Consider the following 19,889-nt stretch of genomic DNA (forward strand, 5'->3'; position numbering starts at 1 on the left):
TGACGTCGGGTCTGGCGATGCAAGGAAGCAAGGGTGTCGGGGGGTGGGGGAAGGGGGGGGGTGGGGGGGGGAGGGGAGGAGGGAAAAGATGGAATACAGTAATTAGCTACGGTCAGATATGACCGCTGACCGGGACTGATGAAATACGACGTGAATATACCCAACGAGCTGTGTACCGAGAGATACCCCCGAGATAGCTTCTCTTTGCTCATGTCTCTTCACCCCCTAGCTAGATGCAGCGTCTGTCAGCTGTGTGGTTGCAGACTGCACGACAGACATGGTTGGTGAAGGCTATATATTGCGCAGCGAGCTTGTCTATGCCTTGGCCTTTGCATGTCGAGAGATTTGAGAGCGGAAGGCTGAGTGTCTGAATAATCCGGGCACAATAATCCGTATTAACAGTATCGGAGTCTTGTCTTTGCTTACAGGAACATGGCATACTAACTCCATCCCCAGATCACTGTTACTACCTTTGCAAAGGGCACCGCCTGGGTTGTCCATATGCTCATCCGCCTTTCCGATGAACCCAACAGCGCACTCTGATCTCGATGTCGTCTGTCTCGACACGCCGCTAGAGAAGATGGTTGGCACCACTAAAGAAGCGGTGGAAAACTGGTAAGACATCCTCAGGCAAATGTTCTTCGGCGGATCAACAACACCCAACACCCCAGAACTGCAGCTACCCAGAAGCAGAAAGGAAGGGCGGGGCCAGATGCCATTGAGCGGAGCAGGCAGGCACATATCCGGGCAGTTGTTCGAATCTACGGCTGCGACTGAGACTGACGGCAACAGTTCCCAGTCATCAGGCAGCCCACCCTGCGTCTGGCATGGACCATGAGGTGTATTTGTATCTGTATTTATCCTAGTTGTAACAGAGATAGATACATGTACTTGTATTGGACCCTCAAAAACACAACTGCGACTGCGTTGCGTTAAATGAAGATATCAAGTCACTTGAAGTCACATGCTCGTGGACACCAAATGATCACCTGTCGTGGAAATCCATTCGATAGGCGACCCAGCCCGACAGAGGCTCGTGGACGCTGCTCGTGGATGCGCCATGGAACTTGAGAATTGTGCCGACTATAGGCACCAGAGACATGTGAGTGTTGACTTAAGCGGCCTTTCCCTCTGTGGAAAACGGTGTAGCGTGACACAGCCACTACTCCCGCGAAAGGATAGAGAAGTTTGGACTGCGTTGTTCCGACAGGCCATCAGCATCGCCGAGTTCGGCGGCCGACTTGGCGACCCCAGGAGAATATCCTCGAGGTCGAGACTAGAGATTGCTCCCCAATCGAGACCATAGTTGAAACGCCTTCCATTCATGCCCAAGACCACCATCCTCCTCCATCCCCCCATGTACTGAGACCGGGAGGATCAAATATCGCCCAATACCACCACCACTGGCTTCGAGTCTTCTTCGACCTGCGACCGGCAATGCTGTAGTATATCTTCTGCCTCCTTCAGACACTAACTGTTCGTTTTAATCAGCAAGATACCTTGACCCTTGGCAAAAGACCATGAGGACACTTACAGGAGACAAGCTGAGGAGTAATTTGCCTTAGTTTTGATATGCTCCAGGATCGTAACCATAGGGGTGGCATAGGTGACATCGTGCTGGCCATTCTGTCCACCGCTACCTCCATCCAATATGCCTCCAATTCTGCCTTGGATATCACAGATACACGATCCAGAATCGCCTAGAGTAGAGAAGAATGAACTATCCAGAGACCTTATAAGCCACTGTAAACATTCGCGGTTCTCCTCATTGACGTTTATCCGGGTGATGCTGTGAATCTCGTTGCTGACTCCCTAGGTCAGCCCCGTAGACCTTCCACGTTTTCCTACTCTCAGTTGGAATTCGTCAATGAGCTCATCTTTGGACGTTGGGTACTTGATTTCGTCGATAGGAGTGACATGTTCCAGTTGCAGCAGTCCGTCTCTCGGTGGGATAAATTGAGACTCCCGGACGAAAAATCCATGGTTGAGCTTTCCCAACGTTGCCCTTCCAATATCGCCTATGTAGACAACATTGGTGAGGTTGTCATAGTTATCTCCAAACTGAGTAGCATCAAGCTTGACAAGAGCATAGTCAGGCAAGAAGTTGGGGCTGCCATGTGGATTATCGGGTGTCCGAGCAGGGGACCAGAGAATGTGCCCAAGCCTTCGAGAAGTAGGTGTCTTGAGCGTTTTGAGATAGGAATTGAAGTCCTTGACTCGTTGTTTTTCTATCGGATTCTGCCCATAGCTTTCCCAAAACTGTATCGTCTTTTTGACTTGTTCACAGACATTGCCCAACGATGTCTCCCCTGGCATTAAGACATATTGCTTAGGCGCTCCTGTGCCAGCCTTGTAGTTGTCTTGCCAAGAGTCTCCCTTCAAAGCCACATGGCGTGACATCAAGCCGGCCTTGACTTTCTGCTGGCCTCTCTCTTTGATCAGGCCCAGAAAGCATGTCAGGGTGCCTTTCCGCCCTCTCGTCTTCTCTGCAGCCACACTCTGCCCCAATGTCGATGTCAAGGTAAGATGGTCCTCACCTCCAACGTGGCAATCGTGGAGTGCTTTTGTGGGGATAGCAGAGCAGGTGACATTCGCCGAACGAGTCTCACAGTGGACATCGATAACGCCAGCCTTGACCAGCTCAGCCTGGCAGCCATTGGCAATCTCAAGGCCCTTCTCTGAAGTCAAAGACCCCGGTTCGACTCCTCCCTAAAGGACAACAGGCATCCGATTGTCGAGAGAGCTCAGAGGGTCGAAGTAGCCAATTCGGACTACGTCGATTATTCCAATTGGCCGGGATGAGGACAGCCTTGATCTTGTCGGCGAGGTTGAAATGTTCATCTTCGATTCTGAACTGCCAAGGCGCAACTAGCGAGTTGCTTCTTGCGACAAGCTTGGGCTGACTGGGGAGACCGAAATAGTAGAAATTTCTCTCATCGTCAGAAGGATATGAGATATGACAGTAGCATCTGACAGAAAGAAACCATTAGCTAGGAACCTAATTAATTATATGCTGAATGGGAATGATGCCTCTTACCTTGGCAGTTACTGCAGCTTGCTCAATGTTGACATGGCTAAACAAAATCAGCATGATGTGCCAAATCGTGTTAAAGAATGCCGCCAGACCCCCGAGGACAGACGTACTTCACTCTACAGAGGTACCTAATTCACTTTACAGACGTAATTCACTACCTATACAGACGTACTTACAGATAAATTAGCGTCTAACACCTGATTTGCTCACAGCGCTGCTCAACAATAGGTACCCTCCCATGCCATTTTTGGTTGACAAATACTCACGAAACTATGGTGGCATACGTAGGTTCCACCCTACCGGGACAAGGGACTGTTCTTGCCGGTCATATGGTCCGCCAAATGGGAAGGGACGTGGCACTCCACATCAGACAAGCTATACTCCGGGTGTCCCCCTGGGTCCGTCGCTCGCTTTCGGATCCACTTGTAAGTTCTGGCCCAGACTTCCGACCAGGCACCGGGTCTTGGGGACATCCGGCTTGCCTTGTCAGCTCCCTCCCTCCAATGCCGTGGTCTTTTTTGTTATGAGTTAGCCAGTTTCCCTTATTATGACTCCAATATGCTGCCACATACATTCTTGATCAATCACAATCCCGCCCTCCTTCTATGATGGTGTACCCACCGTAGGTCCGTAGATGTGAGCTGCGTGTCGCCGCATTGGAATGAAAGTTATCATTGAGGCGGCTTATCTTAAGTGGCTCTCTGAATTGCAGCCGCTTGAAATCAGACTCTTCTGATCTTCACGGGGGGACGGAGGCTACATCGAGTGGAAATGGAACAAATCATTTCAGCTTCATCAAAAGCACATACATTCTCCCCCGGTCCTTTGAAGAATCTGCCTCGACTTATGTTGGGGGAGGGGAGATGGTGGGTTTCCGAGCTCAAAGCGGGAAGAGTCCCCGGGGCCAGAATCCACACCTAGCCCCGCACCCCCGCACTCGGCCCCATATCCGGCCCCACTTCGCGGAGCCCCAGCCAACACCGACCACCGATTAAGCCATCAGCCACCCTGCCTCCAAGACCCTTCCTTCGAGCGGTGCGTCAACCGGACCAATTACGAGACCTCCACGTCAGAGGAGCCTGCTCCCATCCAGACAGCTCTGAGCGCACTGGCAATGGCACTTCCTTCAATGCAGAACATGGTGTCTTCCTTTTCTTTCCAGATTTCCGTTCGAGTTGGTTCTTCGTGGAAGTTTTTCAGCCTTGGTGATTAATCGGTTCCCTCTTCCGGTTAGAACCGCAGCCTAGGTTACGCCGAGGCTTTACTGCAATTTAAGCGGAGGGCCAAGTATAGACCTTGGTGTGAAGAGGAAATCCCAAGAAGGAGTCAATGGTTTGATGCTCTCTCTCTCGATAATTTCAATGCCGTGAAGCGGGTCTTGAGCATCTCCAGCAAACCACCTCATCGACCATGGTCTGGATATGATCTTTGACGCAGCAAAATAATGACATTCCGCACCTCAACCTGCGCATTGGTTTAGTAAGCAGCAACCTTCCAGGTACCTACCCCCCTCCCTATCATCGACCTCGACAGCATCGCCACTCCCATTGAGTCCCATACCTTCCTTCGCAAGAACTCGGCCACCTCAAGGGAACATTGCAGCGCCGGCTACTCTGACCCATGCGCTGCCAATCTGGGCACCGCAAACACCATGCTCTTGAGGAAGCCAAAGGAGAGACACCAGCCGATGAGTTGCCATTGGAGGCTGATTTTTGAGGCGCAAGGAGGACTGTCAACAGGAGAAGTAAACTAGGAGATACCCGGCAGCAACCTTCGATGCCGCCATTTCACAGTCCAACTAACTATCCGCTCCCTACCTAATACGCTCCCAACATACTCATTCCAAACCTTTGTGCCCACGTGGGTGGAGGTAATATCCAGGCACTTAAGCTAGTAAGTTGCGAGTCTCATCCTCCTTTAACCCAACCCACCCGGATAAAAAAAAACCCCTGGTGTAGATAATGGGTTTCGACCTCACAAACACTCCCGTCGGTGGCCGTGACGATGGCACGGCGTCCGAGATGAGGAATACGTTGTCCCCGGTCAGGGCCTGGAGGTAGCCTAGCCTGAGGGCAAATGTGCCGGCAGGATAGGGTTCCAAAGGGAAGCTTGCGTTCCTAAGGGAAGATTGAGACGGGTTGTAAAGTCTATGACCGACCTAGCCCACTGCGAGGGTGGAGAAAAAGAGTTACTCTATGGTTAGTGGTTGCTATTGCTAGACATAGGGCTGCGGGCTCGAAACCGCTATAGGTGCAGGTTGTTGTTGCTGTTCAGGATGTCAATCCGGAACCGTCCGGAGGAGGCCCGGGGAAGAGTACGTTCGTCGGTCTTGCCATTTGAGTCCTCCCGGGAAGGCCGTCCCTGCAGACGCTACCACCCTCCGGTTTATGGCCTCGAAGGTGTTGTTGGACACGTCCAATGTTTTGGGATAGGTGGGTGAGGAACTCGTCGATCTTGGGCTTGCTGTCGAGACAGTTCTTGACGAGGTTGGGAGATGTGAGCATAACTTTTGATCTTGCCGAAGGTAGAGCGCTTCCAGACACAACCTCTCAGAGCCAGAACGCTGTTCTGTAATCCATGTATAGTACGTTAACTATCCGTCCAATGTTTTCTTCATGGCTTGGTCCTAATCCAGGCATTTTGAGGGGCTGGGAAACTTAGACCCTCGAAATCCCTGGCTTGATCCTGAAATGGGGCTGTGATTGGAGAAGCACATGGGATGGATGACTAAATAGTAGTGAGCAACGTGGCAAGCGGTGGAAAAAATAACTGTATTAGAGGTTACCCTACGTACTAACGCTTGGAAAGTATCCACTAACAGTTGAGCTTTACTTTATCTTTTTGCTGACCTTGTTAAGGAGTGATCTAGGGTAGTTAGTACGTGGGGTTAATCGTACAACAGTTTTTTTTTCCACCGCTTGCGTGGCTACTGTCGTAACTCCGGCCGATGTTTTAGATCGGCCAGCGAAACTGGGATCTGTGACGAAAAAGCAGGGCAGGCAGGCAATGCGTCGCTGTCTGATTGTCACGTGGTTTCCCTCAAGGATCCACAGACAACGGTACGTACCGTACCAGTAGATTTAGACCTCGGCCGAAACGGCCCAGTTAGACAATTCAAGCTTTTTCCACCGAATAACCTGACAAATTGGTGCACCATCGCCAGAAGTCGAACTGCCTTGACAACACCTTTTCCTTGCGAACCTTTGTTGTTAACCATCTCCTTGTCGTTGATATCGAGACCAATGAGCCTACAGGCTCGCCAACTACTTCGTTTTGCTACGTCAGGCCATCCCTTCGCCTCCCAAATCTCAGACGCCGATCTCCAGTACGCCAAGGAATTGGAGCCTAGCCTTGACGACGACGCCCTGTCGTTTCACGAGGATATCTGGCCCACCGATTGGTGCGAACGACGCCACGCATTTCCCAACTTTCTGACCCAGTGGCGACAGCAATACCAGCCGCCCGGCACGCCAACCCTGGTTGGAGCGTTTCCTCACTCTACGACAACACGACCAACCGACGCCCCAAACACACCCCTACCTGATCTCTCTACGCTCTCGCTTGCGTCGTTCGCCACACCACAGAACCGCGTTGTTAGACCTCAGGATTTCGACCTCCTGCCTTCTGTCAGCAACCGTCCACCCTGACAATCTAACCCTAACCTTAACGACGAGACTCACGCGTTTGGACGCTATCTACCCTCCATTCAGTACGATAGCCCTATCCAGTACGACAGTCCCGAGACAGGCAGGAACAACACACAACGCCAACCAGAACTAGATATGGCTGCCTCATTTACACAAGAGGCAGCAGCTAACCTTATTGCTGCTGCGTTTGAAAACGTCTGTGCACAGCAACACAACGACATGGCAAAGCTGCTTGCAGCTGCGTTTGCACGGCAGGCACTGCCTAACAACCCCCCTGCAGGCAACGGCGGCAACCTACACTCCCTGGCAGCCTTAGACGTGGGATACTTCAATCCTTTAGCCTAGGACCCTTCAGGTAGCGGCATTGTTGTGGACAGAAAACACAACAAATACATAGATGTTTACGCCTTCTGCGACTGTTTGAAGCACCTAGAGACAGCTAGAGGCGCAGCTGACGTCTGTCAAGTGTAGACCATATGTCTCCAAGGCCTAGCACTGGTGTGGCACTCCTACATTTTGACAGATGCAGACAGGGACCTATTGGCAATAGCTACAATTGACGCCATTTGCGCTAAGCTAAAGGAATGTTTCTGCACTGACTATTCCATAGCTATAAACAACATCAAAGCGGCTTCCTTTACCCTCTAGGACGTGGCATTAGGCAAGGATATCCTAGCGTTTGTGCAAACAACGATACGCAATGCTAAAGCATGCAATATAAACCTGTGTTCCCAGCTTATTGCTATATTCGAAGCATTTGACAGAGACATCTAGTCTAAACTTCCAAAGCCAAAGGAGACAACAACGTTAGACAACTTCATAACCAGCATCTAGGACTAAGCAAGTGTACTGCAATAGCATGCATTACAACAGTACCTAGGCATATTCCCTCGCTGCACCTAGCCATTGCTGCCTTATGGCTAGAGAGTCCCACAGCTATACCAATCCAACAACTACAGGCTACCTAACATACAAGGACTTCTACCCTAAAGACCAAGGCCTTTCCTAAACAATTGCTATCGTTTAGGCTTACTAAACAGCTGCCTGTAGATGCAGCGCTTGTTTCAACCATAGCAAGCGCAACGCCTACCCTAGCCATTTCAGCTATATAATCAGAATATAGACAACTGTCTGCAAAGACTACCTTAGCAGAATATCCCTTAGACAAACAACAACTGTTATTATAGTTTAGCATAAGACTAATACCTACAAAACCAGCAGTTAGTACTAGAAAATTGTCGCCTTTCTACCCTACTGTACAAACTATATGCAGCACAAGCTTTACTAGTGCTAGCCAAAGCATACTATAGCGATAACAACAACTTATACCAACTGTTAGTTAAAGACGTTGTTGATAAAAAGTTTACGCATGACTAGGTCAAGAATGCATCAAAAGCATACCATAGCAACAAACCATTTCTAGACATAGAACATTTAGCAGCACTAGAATAATTTACACTGTTAGATACTACACCTTTAACATTAGACAACACAGTTGACAGCATAGGATACTTTGCTGCCACAGCAGCATTGTTGCTAGTATGCTGTTACTGCCAAGAAACATTCACAAGCAACAACAAGCTTATAAAATACGTTTACCAAGTCTACACTAAGAAACCACAACCTGGCTAGACAAAGGCAAAGCAATATGCAAACTATGTTAACCTCTGCATAGACTTTATAGCTGTTGTCTATAACATAGACACAGCTATGCCAAAAAACGACAGCCTAATAATGCTTACAAAGCAGAGGTCTCTAATAGCATCTTTATAATCTGCTTAACAGTTGACTCTAAACTAGACATTAGAACTAGTTTCAAGTTTTGTTTTTAGTCTTATCTCTAATTTTGGCTTTTTCTAGATATTTGCTACTTAAACAACAAGGAGGACATATGCGCTGACATAGGCTGCTTGACAATGTTGGCAGACAAAGCATAGCTGTCTAAACATTTTTCCCAATATCTAATATATTGCTGCGCGTTACTTTTTATAGTTAGAGGCATTAGCCTAAACAAGCACAAATCTCTAGAATATATTATCGCTAACATCAATTTTAAAAGCTGCATATTAGATAACAAAACAGTTATAGCATTTTTCTATTGCAAGATTACCATTGTTGATAACTTTAAAGCTAACATGCTACTTGGCATAGACTGCCTAGCCTCTAAGAAGTTTGACATCTTATTATTACAACAATATGCACTTATCTAGTCTTGCAGTGTCTGTATTCCTATAGCAGTCAAACGTTACGCAAATATCTTGCATGCCTAAGTCACTGCAGATTAATACACTATTGTTTTACTGCACTTATATGCTATGCTGCTAATTAACTACAGCATACATGTTAATAACAGACAAAACCTTTTGTTTAAACCAAGCATCTAACAACATATTTCTATATTTGCTGCAGTTGCTGACTGCTACATAACTTATGCCTTGATCTGCAATGATTTTAATAATGCCATCACTATTTAGCGTAGATTTTGCGTAGGGCATCTTTCTTTCTTCAAACTAGGCTATGCAGTATACTACATTAACCTTTTGCAAACGACGCAAGCTGCAGAACTAGCAATCTGGAAGCTAATGAAACCTAAAGCCTAAGCCTGTTTTGACAAAGCTATTCAAGGCTTACTTACTACCGCTGCAAAAAACACTATTACTTATCTAACAGGTATTACAATATATAACCATAGCAGCATGCTACAGCATGCTAACTATTTGCACAACCTATTTACTGCATACAAAGATGTCTTTTGTGACAAGAGATTTACAAACACTTTGCTTAAAGAACAAATGCGCCTCTAGCTTAAACTAGGCTAGCATAACATAGTCTTAAAAAAGTGCTGTGCCTACCTACTTAACAAACAGGACTAACAAGTTGTCAAATAACAAGTTGCTAAAATGGAATCCTAGGGCAAACTTACACAAACTGCCTGTCAAATACCATTTTTGTTTCTAGTATTTGTTGTATAGTAGACTATGCTAGATAGCAGCTAGAAAAGACGCATAGTTGTTGACATTAGAGGCCTTAACAAGATTATCATTTCCAATTCATACCTAATGAAATCCTAGGAAGATATTATGGCAAAGGTGGCTAACGCTAAGTATATTACTATCTTTGACGCTATATTATTTTATTACCAATGGTTAGTACATTTAGAAGATAGATAGGCTTTTACAATTGTCACCTCTGACAGACAGTATATATTTAACTGCGCAATTATAGGCTTTAAAAACTCCAACGCCTATGTCTAATGCAAGATGGACAACCTTTTTTGCAACACTAGCGTTGACTTGTACTGCGACAATATTGTAACTAGCTTTTAGACTTTTGAAGATTACATCAACACAATTAAAGATTTGCTAGACATCTTCTAGCGCTATAACATATCTATAGGACTGTCTAAATCCTTTACTGGTTTTTTAAACGTGGTAGTGTTGAGCTGCATAGTTGATGCGTTTGGCATGTTGACAATAGCAGAATGTCTTGCCGCTATTAAAAGCCTCAAGTTTCCCTAGACACTTAAAGACTTAGACTACTTCATCGGCGCTACTAGCTATTTACACCATAATGTCTTGCTATATAGCATTTTGATAGCCTTGCTTGAAGCTTAAAAAGCCACGTTGTTGAAAGTCAACTAGCAGGTGAAAGCAGGCAAATAGAAGTCTTGGTTGTTAGCAATGCTATTGCTTTTGCTAACATAGGAAGAATAGGCTGCATTTAAAGCTGTCAAGAAGGCATTGACTAACTACAAAATACTAGTCTACTTTAACAACATATGACTACTTTGTATCAATGTGGATGTTTTGGGACTTGGCATTGGCGCTGAGATATACCACATTGACAGTAAAATGTTGCCTAAGCTGATAGGCAATGACAGGAAGCTAAGTACATACCTCTTGCAAACAGCAATATAGCTAATTGCATTTCTTTCTTAGACGTTGTCTATTGCTGAGAAGAAATACTAGTTGATAGAGCTGGAAGTACTTGGTTTTGTATAGGTATTGCGCAAAGTGCGCTAGTAGATACAAGAGACGCATGTTTCTTTAGTATACGTGTTTACAAATCACTGCGCAATCCTTGGTCTATCCAAGCAAACAAATATTACGAACTTAATAATAGTAAGCGACAACAAGCGGCTTGTTTGCGCTATAGAGTATATTAGCATATTCCTAGACTTCTACATTATCTATAAGTCTAGGAAGTATCACATTGTCTTAGACGCATTATCACGCCTTCCTACCTATAATAACAACATGCTTCTAGAGGCACCTAGAGAACTTGACAACCTTCCTTACAATACAGAGGAACACTAGGCGATGAATGGATAGCTAATGATGACGCCTTTGCCTTGTATTATAGCACTGCCAAACCCTACAGTCTCAACAGCGCTATTGACAGGCATAGCTATGATAGAGATGTTACTTGATTTCCGCAAGCAAATGCAAGATGGCTACCTGCAAGACTTTGCCTAGGCCTATGTATTTACTGTTGTCAAGAAAAACCTTAATCTTACCTACAATGCAGCAGACTTCTTGTTTTAACTATAGGATAGACTTTTCTAGAAAATCACAGACATTAACTTTCTATAGCTTTGCGTCTCTCAAACATGTATACTGGCTATCCTTAAAGCTGTTCATGACAACAACTACTATAGGCAGAATAGGCTTTGCAGCGCTTTAATGCATTACTGCATTAATCGCGTGACATGCATAGTTAGAGATTATGTCTAAACATGCCTTAAGTGCTAAGCAAACGACAAACTATAGCATAAACTATACAGCAACCTCTAGCTACTGTTGGCTCTGCTATGTCTATACTATATAATCACCCTTGACTTTATTCTAGCCTTTCTGTTGTCAATAGAAGGATTTGACGCAGCCTTTACAAGGACAGACAAATTCTCTAAGGAAATTATTGTCATGCTAGGCAAGAAAACCTAGACGGCAGAGAAATGGGGCTAGACACTGTTAGACAGACTGCTGCTTGCTAACTAGGGACTTTCTAAGATTATGCTGACAGACTATAACCCAAAATTTCTGTCTGCTATGTAGAGAGCTATATAGCAAGAGCTAGGAATTACCTTACTTTACACAACAGTATACTACCTTTTAGTAGACAGACAAAGCAAGTGCATAAACTAGACTATCAAATTAGCCTTGCAATATTACATACAAGCTTTTGAGGATAGGGTGAAATAGCTTACGACTTTGCCCTAATTGCAATTTGAATACAACAATGCGAAGACGATAGCAGGAAAAGCGCCTAACAAAGTTATCAAAGGCTTTACTCAAAACAACATTACAGATCTATTGGCAGGAAGGATCTTTACAGTTGACAAGAACCTACCTCAATCTAGAATCCAATTTCACAACGCCTTTAGCATTGCAGCTTACACAACCAAAGCATTCTATGACAGGCGCCAAACTACTAAGTTCTTCTAGGTGAGACAATGGGTGTGGCTTTGCCTTTATCAAGGCTATAGCATACTAACAACAGCTATTGATAGCCTTAAATAGTCACAACAATTTGCTAGACTATTTCCAATCACAGAACAAATTAGCCAAGCTGCATACTAGCTGCACCTTCCCTAGCATTGGAAAATTCACGACGTGATTAGCGCAAACCACCTAAAACCTGCCATTTTTGACTCCTATAGACAATCACTCCCTTCAATCCTACTAGTCTGAAATTCAGATTACCTTCTGTTGCACATTGTTACCTGCAAATCACAACAGAACCTGCCATCTAGATACCTTGTAGCGTATTAGGACTTGGGACTTGAATATAACAAGTGGCAAACGACGGAATAGTTGCTGCCAGCCTTTATCTAACGCTAGAATAAAGAAGTCAACTGCAAATCTGAAGCAAACTTGAAAGCTACTTTACAAACCTGACGACATGGCTTTAAAACCTCTTAGGCTAGAGAATCTCACTGCAGCTAGGCAATTTGCCAAAGATTTCTAGATATTTAACTAGAGCCTTGATTATGACGCTGTTGTCAACTACCTGTCTTATGGCAACTTGTATGCTTAAGACAAGGCTAACCACTACGCATGACGCAACCTTAAGTTCGAGATTATAGAGCTTGACTGTTTCTTAGACTAATACCTCTTCCTGCACACTGACAATAACAAAGTGCCTTTCCTCCTCTTTGTCAATCGCAACCTGATTGCAATTGCAGCCATGTTCAAGGCCTACTGCCTAGCTAGCTAGCCTAAGTTGCCGACAAGCGTCAAAGGCTTCCTAGCGTCTGTTAGACTACAGAATGCTGTCAATGTCGACGGACAACGGGACTACCCTAGGTTTCGTTTCCAACATATCCTTATGTGGGACCCTAATTCTAAAACCCCCAAGGAATAAGAACAAATTCTTGCACAGCAACACATTGCCTCTATGCCTATAGAATATCGTCAATATCTCTTTGCCTAACAATACAACAATGCTGCCAACCTAGCACCAATTCTCTAGCCTGTTCTTCAACCTAAACTGATAGACAACAAACTTAGACTGGGACTGGCTGACCTATTTGACTCTAACGAAGAACGAGACCAAAGCTCTATCATGTTGGCTACTATTGCCAATAAAGCAGACAAAGCCTAGGCCAAGCTTGACGAAATCCTTAGAACTCTCAAACACCCACATGGCAACAACATTACTGTCGATAATGGTTTTATAACCGCTGCCTGCGGCAAAGGAAACGTCGTCTTTACTAAGCCAGTCATGCGAGGCGGCAAGCTCTACGCCACACCTGTTCTGGCTAAGGTCTGCGTTGGCAGCATTACAGACCCAAAAATACTCAATATTATTCTGTCGCTGAACTGGAACTAGTAGGACCTTTGACAACGGAAGTTGTTTGTTTATACCAGTTTACGCGTTTTGGCGTCTTGCATACGCGATAGCATTTACGCTTGCATCAGTTTAGTTTACTTACATACGCGATAGCATTTACGCTTGCATCAGTTTAGTTTACTTGCACATGCGATAGCATTTACGCTTGCATATGCAACGAGGACGTTGCAGTTCTCTGGGAGCCTGGCAAACTGTCACGTGGTTTCCCTCAAGGATCTACAGACAACGGTATGTACCGTACCAGTAGATTTAGACCTCGGCCGAAACGGCCCAGTTAGACAATTCAAGCTTTTTCCACCGAATAACCTGACACTGATCTTCTCCTGGGATGACGACCGCCGATGCGATGGCATTGGCCTTAGCAGCCGTGTTATTGAACGACGCCACTGGCCCACTACTGTGGTATAATGGGTAAGTTTGCCCAGTGGGTAAGGTATCCCTGGTAGATTTAGTGCGCCTTTCAATACCTGACAGGGGGTAAAACTTTTGCACAGTACCATATTAATTAGAGGTAAGGGATGTACCGAGGTGCCCACAAATATGGAAGCTACCTTAGGTAGGTACCTAGGAGCTATGATGTCTATGAAGACCGAGCTTAGCTTCCAGATGGCACACCTAACGTGCTACCAGCTACCCTTTTCTTCCCAACTGCATACTCTGCAATGTAGGGGATTTAAAGCAGGTGTGAGGAAACATTTAAGCTATCTATGGATGCTAATTGGAGCACTGGGTCTGGTGCTCTTAAATTACCTCCAAGTCTGAAACATATATCTTCAGCCCCAGATGTCCTATTGAAGGAAAAAAGAATATAGCTGGAAACAGAATTATCTTGACTAGCCCTATCTGGTGACACTACTTATACCTACCAAAATTGCTTCCATACTGGCTAATGTCCCTTCTGCATTGCATGCAGTTGTGAACACGGGAATATCCGCTCAGCATCGCACTTGAAGGCTGCTGAGATCACTGCAGATACACACGAGAATTCGTAAAGCAGGGAAGTAGGCTTGCTGTATTATGCCGAGTTTGACAATAACGGTTGCCCTATGGTGGTGCAAGTGGGCAACGTGGCGATATTGACCAACCCCAACCCCTGTCCTCTTATCTAGGTAGGTATTTAGCTGCGGGCCCAATAGCTTGCAGCGCATCCATCCAGTAATTAGGGGGGAAACCGGTGACCTCTTTTTTCCCTCCCCTTATCCCCTCGTTGAACTGACTGGTTCTTCTCATCGTCAACGTTTCCTTACCATTCACAGCTATCGACGTGGAGGTCTAGGAGGACAAATCTGCTGCTACCAGTTCTCCATTACCATTCACGGAATTGCCTTACAGGTCGCATTTTGTGTTCAATTGCCGCGTGCCTAGCTCGTGCGGCGCCTAATTTCGTGGCGGTCAACGACGGAAAAAAGGAGATCGCGCAAGGTGAGTGAACATGAATGGCAGCTTCTCTGACCTCGAACCTCTTCTAAGACCTTTGTATCATCTCATCTCGAATAAGCCAACCGTGTTCTGTGGTGCTCTCTTAAAACGCGCTTGCCATTATCGCCTTTCCCTTGGCTCGCGCCATCTCGCGTTACCCCAAGGCTTCGCGTACTAACCTGGGCAATCTTAAGTTCCGCTTCATCCACCCAGTGGATCTGATACTTTTCGACACCATCAAAGGACTTGAACTCGTATACTCGCATAGCCCAACATGTCGGACACCGTAGCCTCCGAGGTTATCCAACGCGAGGAAGCTCCCGCTCCTGCTCCCGAGCCTGCCGCTCCGACTAGCGCCTCGAAGCCTTCTCCCACGAAATCATCCCCTTCGAAGCCTTCCCCCACGAAATCATCCCCTTCGAAGCCTCCCCCCTCGAAGCCTCCCCCCTCGAAGCCTCCCCCCTCGAAGCCTTCCCCCTCGAAGCCTTCCCCCTCAAGCACCAGTGCCACGAAGCGGCCCCCGACCACGTCGGCGGTTCCTGCTCGTCGGGGAACCGCAACAGCCGGTACCACCGGGACCAAGCCAACACCAGCGAGCTCCGCCACCCGTACAGGCGGTGGACTGAGCAAGCCGCCAACCCGGCCGCCACCGGGCTCCACGGTCTCTAGGCGGCCCCCCACGTCGGCCTCAACAACATCGCATCGCAGCCAGCCATCGGTGTCTGAGGATGAGAAGAAGCGTACGCCAGCTTCCAGCGCGTCGAGCACAGCGCGGCGGACCTCGACGGCTCCTAGCACCACCTCATCTCCAGGGAGGGCAAGGGCCGTTGGTACTACTGCATCTACCACCGCCGCTGCTCGAAAGCCTGCTTCTTCCACTAGCAGCACCGCAGCGCCAAAATCGACTCCCACCCTCGCCAAGTCCACGAGTTCCACGAGTCCCACGAGCACGGGGCCAGCCGGCACGACCCGCACCGCTACTAGAACAGGCGCTACTGGGGCCGTTGCCGAGGCGAAGAAGCGTCTCTCAAATATTGCTACTACTTCGACTCCCTCGGGCTCTACAACGGCGAGACATGCTTCCCGTCCCTCGTTGGCGTCTAGCACTGGCAAAGCTGAAGCGGCAAAGGAGGTTGAGGAATTGAAGAAGAAGCTCGCATCTAGCGAGGCCAAGATTGCAAATCTGCAATCGAAGCTAAGCACCGGGGAAGCCACCCATCCTGACGCCGACGTATCGCCGATGAAGGAGCATTCAGACCTCCTTGAAAGCCTGAAAGCCCAGCACGCCTCCGAGCTCGAGACGCTGAAGGGACAAGTTGCTGACGCGCAGGAGAAACTGGAGCAAGCCGAAGCCGACCTAGCCGCCCAGAAAGCCTCGTTCGCTGACCTCACGGGATCGAAGGAGGCAACTGAGGCTGAGATCGCGAAGCTCAAGGAGAACCTCGAGGCTCTACAGGCCGAGCATGCCGCAAAGCTAAGTGAGAACGACGCAAATCTATCCAAGGCGACCGAGGAGCATGCCGCGGAACTTGAGGCGCTGCAAACCAGCCTTACGGAGCAACATCAGGCGGCCATCGATGCCCTGGAGGCCAAGCATGCCGAGGGCCTTCAGAACGACAATGTCGAGGCCCATGTTGCGCACGAGAAGGAACTGGCAGATCTCAAGACCTCCCATGAAGGTGCCACTGCGGACTTGCAGAAAAAGATTGAGGATCTGACTGCGACGCAGGCGGCACTGGAAGCCGCGCACGAGAGCAAGCTGGCCAGCGAGAAGGAGGCGAACTTGGATGCGGTGTCGGCTCTGGAAACGGCGGTTACCGAGCTCAAGACGAGGCTGGACGATGCCGTGAAGGCCGCAGAGACCGGCCAGTCAGCGCTGGAGGAGAAGTCGGCAGAGGTCGCCGCCCTGGAGGCCAAGGTCGCCGATCTCACTGCAGAACTTACGGCTGCGAAGGAAGAGGCCGCGAAGGCCGCAGCGACTCTCTCGGACCTGCAGGCGACTATCGACGCCAAGGACGCTGCCATTGCCAAGCTGGAGTCTGCTGTCGCGAAGCACGATGAGAGCCTGAAGCAGGTCAGCCAGGATTACGAAAATGAGATCGAGAGCCTTCGCGGTGATGCATTCTTCAAGCGGAAATTCGAGGTCCTCGAGTCTGAGCACAATAAGCTGACGAAAGCCCACGAGGAAGACACCGAGGCCCATTCCAAGGCCCTCGAAGTTGCCAAGTCCGAGCACGATGCCGCTGTGAAGGCGCTGGAAGCCAAGGAAGCGGATCATCAAAAGACTCTCGATGCCCTCCGCGCCAGCCATGCCGAAGAGATTGAAGGCGCCAAGAGCAGTGCCAGGCAGGAACAAGAGACTGTTCTTGAGGAGCTGGAGACCTTGAAGGCGAATCATGCGAAGCAAGTTGAGATTCTCAAGAGTGAGAGCGAGGCCAGTTTGGCGGCTGAGCTGGAGGCCCTGAGGGCAAGTCATGCCGAGGCCATTGACGTCTTGAAGAAGGAGAGCGGATCGGAAGCGGAGCGCCTACTGGCTGCCCATGCAGAGGAGCTTGCCGCAGCCAAATCTGCGGGTGACGAGGGCCTGGCTGCACGACTGGAGGATCTCAGGAACGAGTTGGCCGCCAAGCATAGCGAGGAACTCGCGGCTGCCAAGTCCGCCAGCGAGAGCGCGCTTGCGGAGAAGCTGGAAGAGCTCAAGCACGAGCTGAGCGCCAAGCATGCCGAAGCACTGGCCGGTGCCACATCAGCCGGACACGAGGAGCACGCCGCGCAATTGGAGAGCCTGAAGACTGAACTGGCCGCTAAGCACGCCGAAGAGCTTGAGAAGCTGACCGCGGAGCTCGAGGCTGCCAGAGGCCTGCAGGCTGATCTGGATGCGGCGAAGGCCAAGTTGGAACAGGCAGAAACCAGCCACGCCGCGGCTCTGGAGAAGGCCAAGACGGACTTGGAGGCAGCACATTCGGACGAGGTGGAGAAGCTCTTCGCACAACACGCTGAGGTGATTGATGACTTGAGGAAGGAAGGTGCTGCCGGTATTGAGGCACAGCTGGAGGCCTTGAAGACAGCACATTCGGCCGAGGTGGAGAAGCTCTTCACGCAACACGCTGAGGTGATTGATGACTTGAGGAAACAAGGTGCTGCCGACGTTGAGGCACAGGTCGAGGCCTTGAAGACCGAACACGCCAAGGCGGTCGAGGCCCTGTCTGCCGAGCTCGTCAAGGCTCAGGAAGAGACAGATGGACTTGGCCAGCAACTCGCACATGAAAAGATGGAGAAGTTCACCGCCCAAGCCGAGCTCGACGCGGCGAAGAATGCGAAGCCCGATACCTCAGAGGCAGACGCTCTGAAGGAACAACTGGCTGCCCTCACTGCGTCCAACGAGAAGGCGCTCGCCGAAGCAAAGGAGAGTTCGGGCAAGGCCACCGAGGAACTCGAGTCAATCAAGGCAGACCTTGCGATGCTGCAGAAGGAGTTCGAGGCCCACAAGCAAGAGGCCACGGCCAGGCAGAAGACATCCGAAGCCGATTACAAGGACATGCATGATAGCATGACGCAGCTGATCGAGGAGGCCCAGACTAAGGCTAGCGACGCAGAGGAGAAGTTGGCCGACGCCGAGAAAAAGGTCGCCGAGTTTGAATCAAAGATTGCAGAGCTGGCCGCCCAGCTGAAGGTCAAGGATGCTGAGATCGCCGAGGCCAGAGTAAGCCCCGTCCCCAACGTACCCACATGATGCGTATGAGCGTTCCGCTGACTAGCGACACTTCGTAGACCAAGGGCCCGGCAGCTAGCAAAGCCGCCAACGGGACCACAGATGATGGCGACGATGAGACCACCGAGACCGCTGGTAAGGATGAACCCGCGGCCGAAGGTGAGAATGAGCCGGATAATTCTTCAGCGGCATTGGCTTTGGTGCGAGCGCCCTTGCTTGATGCAGCATCCCCACTCCCCTTCCCCCTCTTTCCTGTCCGCCGCCGAAGTCACCTGCCCATCGCCCGTCCAGTCTGTCCCGTCCAAGGTCAACAAGATACAGTGGCTAACATTGCACTGTCTCCTTAGATAGCTAAATCCCAGCTTGCCGTCGATCAGCTGATGTCTCTCGACAAGGACATGAGGGATCATAATCTTCGCATTCTCAACTCCATCACGGACATTTCACAGACCATTGAGCCAACGGGGTATGCGGACACGGCCTAATCTAAACCCACGACTCAGGCAGGTCGTTGCCGGCAACCCTGGGCAGCACGAACATCAATGCCTTTCTTCTTCCTTCCTACGGCGCTTGGGCAGTTGAGGCATTCTTCTCAAAACCTTCGATTGCTTTTTCACACCTTTTTTTCTTTCTATAGCAAGCCATTTCCGGCAACGGGGCCGGTGGCAGAAATATTCACATTTTAATCCCGGAGGCGGAGCCATGTGCATCGCCTCGAGTTTTGATCGTTTGGAGGACAGGGGGCGAAATACCCAATTGTTGAACATACGTATCGTTTATATACCCTTTCGGTCGCTTCTATTTCCAGTGGTGGTTACTCTTGCCCGGTCCAGGGAAGGAGAGGCAAGCCCGAGACGGGCGCGTCTTGTGTACAGAATTTGCCTCGGAGGAGGTCGAGTGAGGCCGGGGGATGACGACGTCTCCAGGGTGGGCGACCTGGCTTTGATGGGTTTGTTGTTCTCATGATTGTACGTACGTACGTATGTATGTGTTTGGAGAGGTTCGTGGACGCGCCCTTGGCAGTCTCCCCACCCTCGCGTGTCCTGTCTCCAGCCGAAAGCATATCGACGATGCCCCTTTCTCGGCTGCTGTTCGAGTGCTCTTGTTGCGAAATTATCTTGTGATGCTCTCCGCTTTACTCAAAGAACCCCAAGAGTAGTGGTTGGTCATGTGGCCTCTCTACGTCCGGATCTTGGAGTGCCTATGACCCTACTACGTATAAATC

General features: G+C 48.9%; 3 protein-coding genes across 3 annotated transcripts; 1 reads left to right on the forward strand and 2 right to left on the reverse strand.

The window, feature by feature from the left end:
* Positions 1–67: 67 nt before the first annotated feature.
* On the reverse strand, positions 68–944 carry QBC33DRAFT_537170 (uncharacterized protein). Its single transcript, XM_060427770.1, has one exon. The coding sequence runs from the start codon at positions 739–741 to the stop codon at positions 316–318; it is 426 nt and encodes a 141-aa protein (XP_060283949.1). The 5' UTR covers positions 742–944; the 3' UTR covers positions 68–315.
* Positions 945–1,812: 868 nt separating this feature from the next.
* On the reverse strand, positions 1,813–3,072 carry QBC33DRAFT_577973 (uncharacterized protein; the record flags this gene model as incomplete). Its single annotated transcript, XM_060431026.1, has 3 exons — positions 1,813–2,709; positions 2,807–2,969; positions 3,050–3,072. 3 exons carry the CDS (start codon positions 3,070–3,072, stop codon positions 1,813–1,815), a joined length of 1,083 nt encoding a protein of 360 aa, XP_060283950.1.
* Positions 3,073–14,858: 11,786 nt separating this feature from the next.
* QBC33DRAFT_57109 (uncharacterized protein) lies at positions 14,859–18,925 on the forward strand. The gene is made up of 2 exons (XM_060430589.1): positions 14,859–14,955; positions 15,147–18,925. Exon 2 carries the CDS (start codon positions 15,227–15,229, stop codon positions 18,683–18,685), a length of 3,459 nt encoding a protein of 1,152 aa, XP_060283951.1. The 5' UTR covers positions 14,859–14,955; positions 15,147–15,226; the 3' UTR covers positions 18,686–18,925.
* The last annotated feature ends 964 nt before the right edge of the window (positions 18,926–19,889 follow it).

Source organism: Phialemonium atrogriseum (genome assembly GCF_030411735.1).
Source record: "Phialemonium atrogriseum strain 8032-3 unplaced genomic scaffold QBC33scaffold_11, whole genome shotgun sequence".
NCBI classification, from domain to species: domain Eukaryota; kingdom Fungi; phylum Ascomycota; class Sordariomycetes; order Cephalothecales; family Cephalothecaceae; genus Phialemonium; species Phialemonium atrogriseum.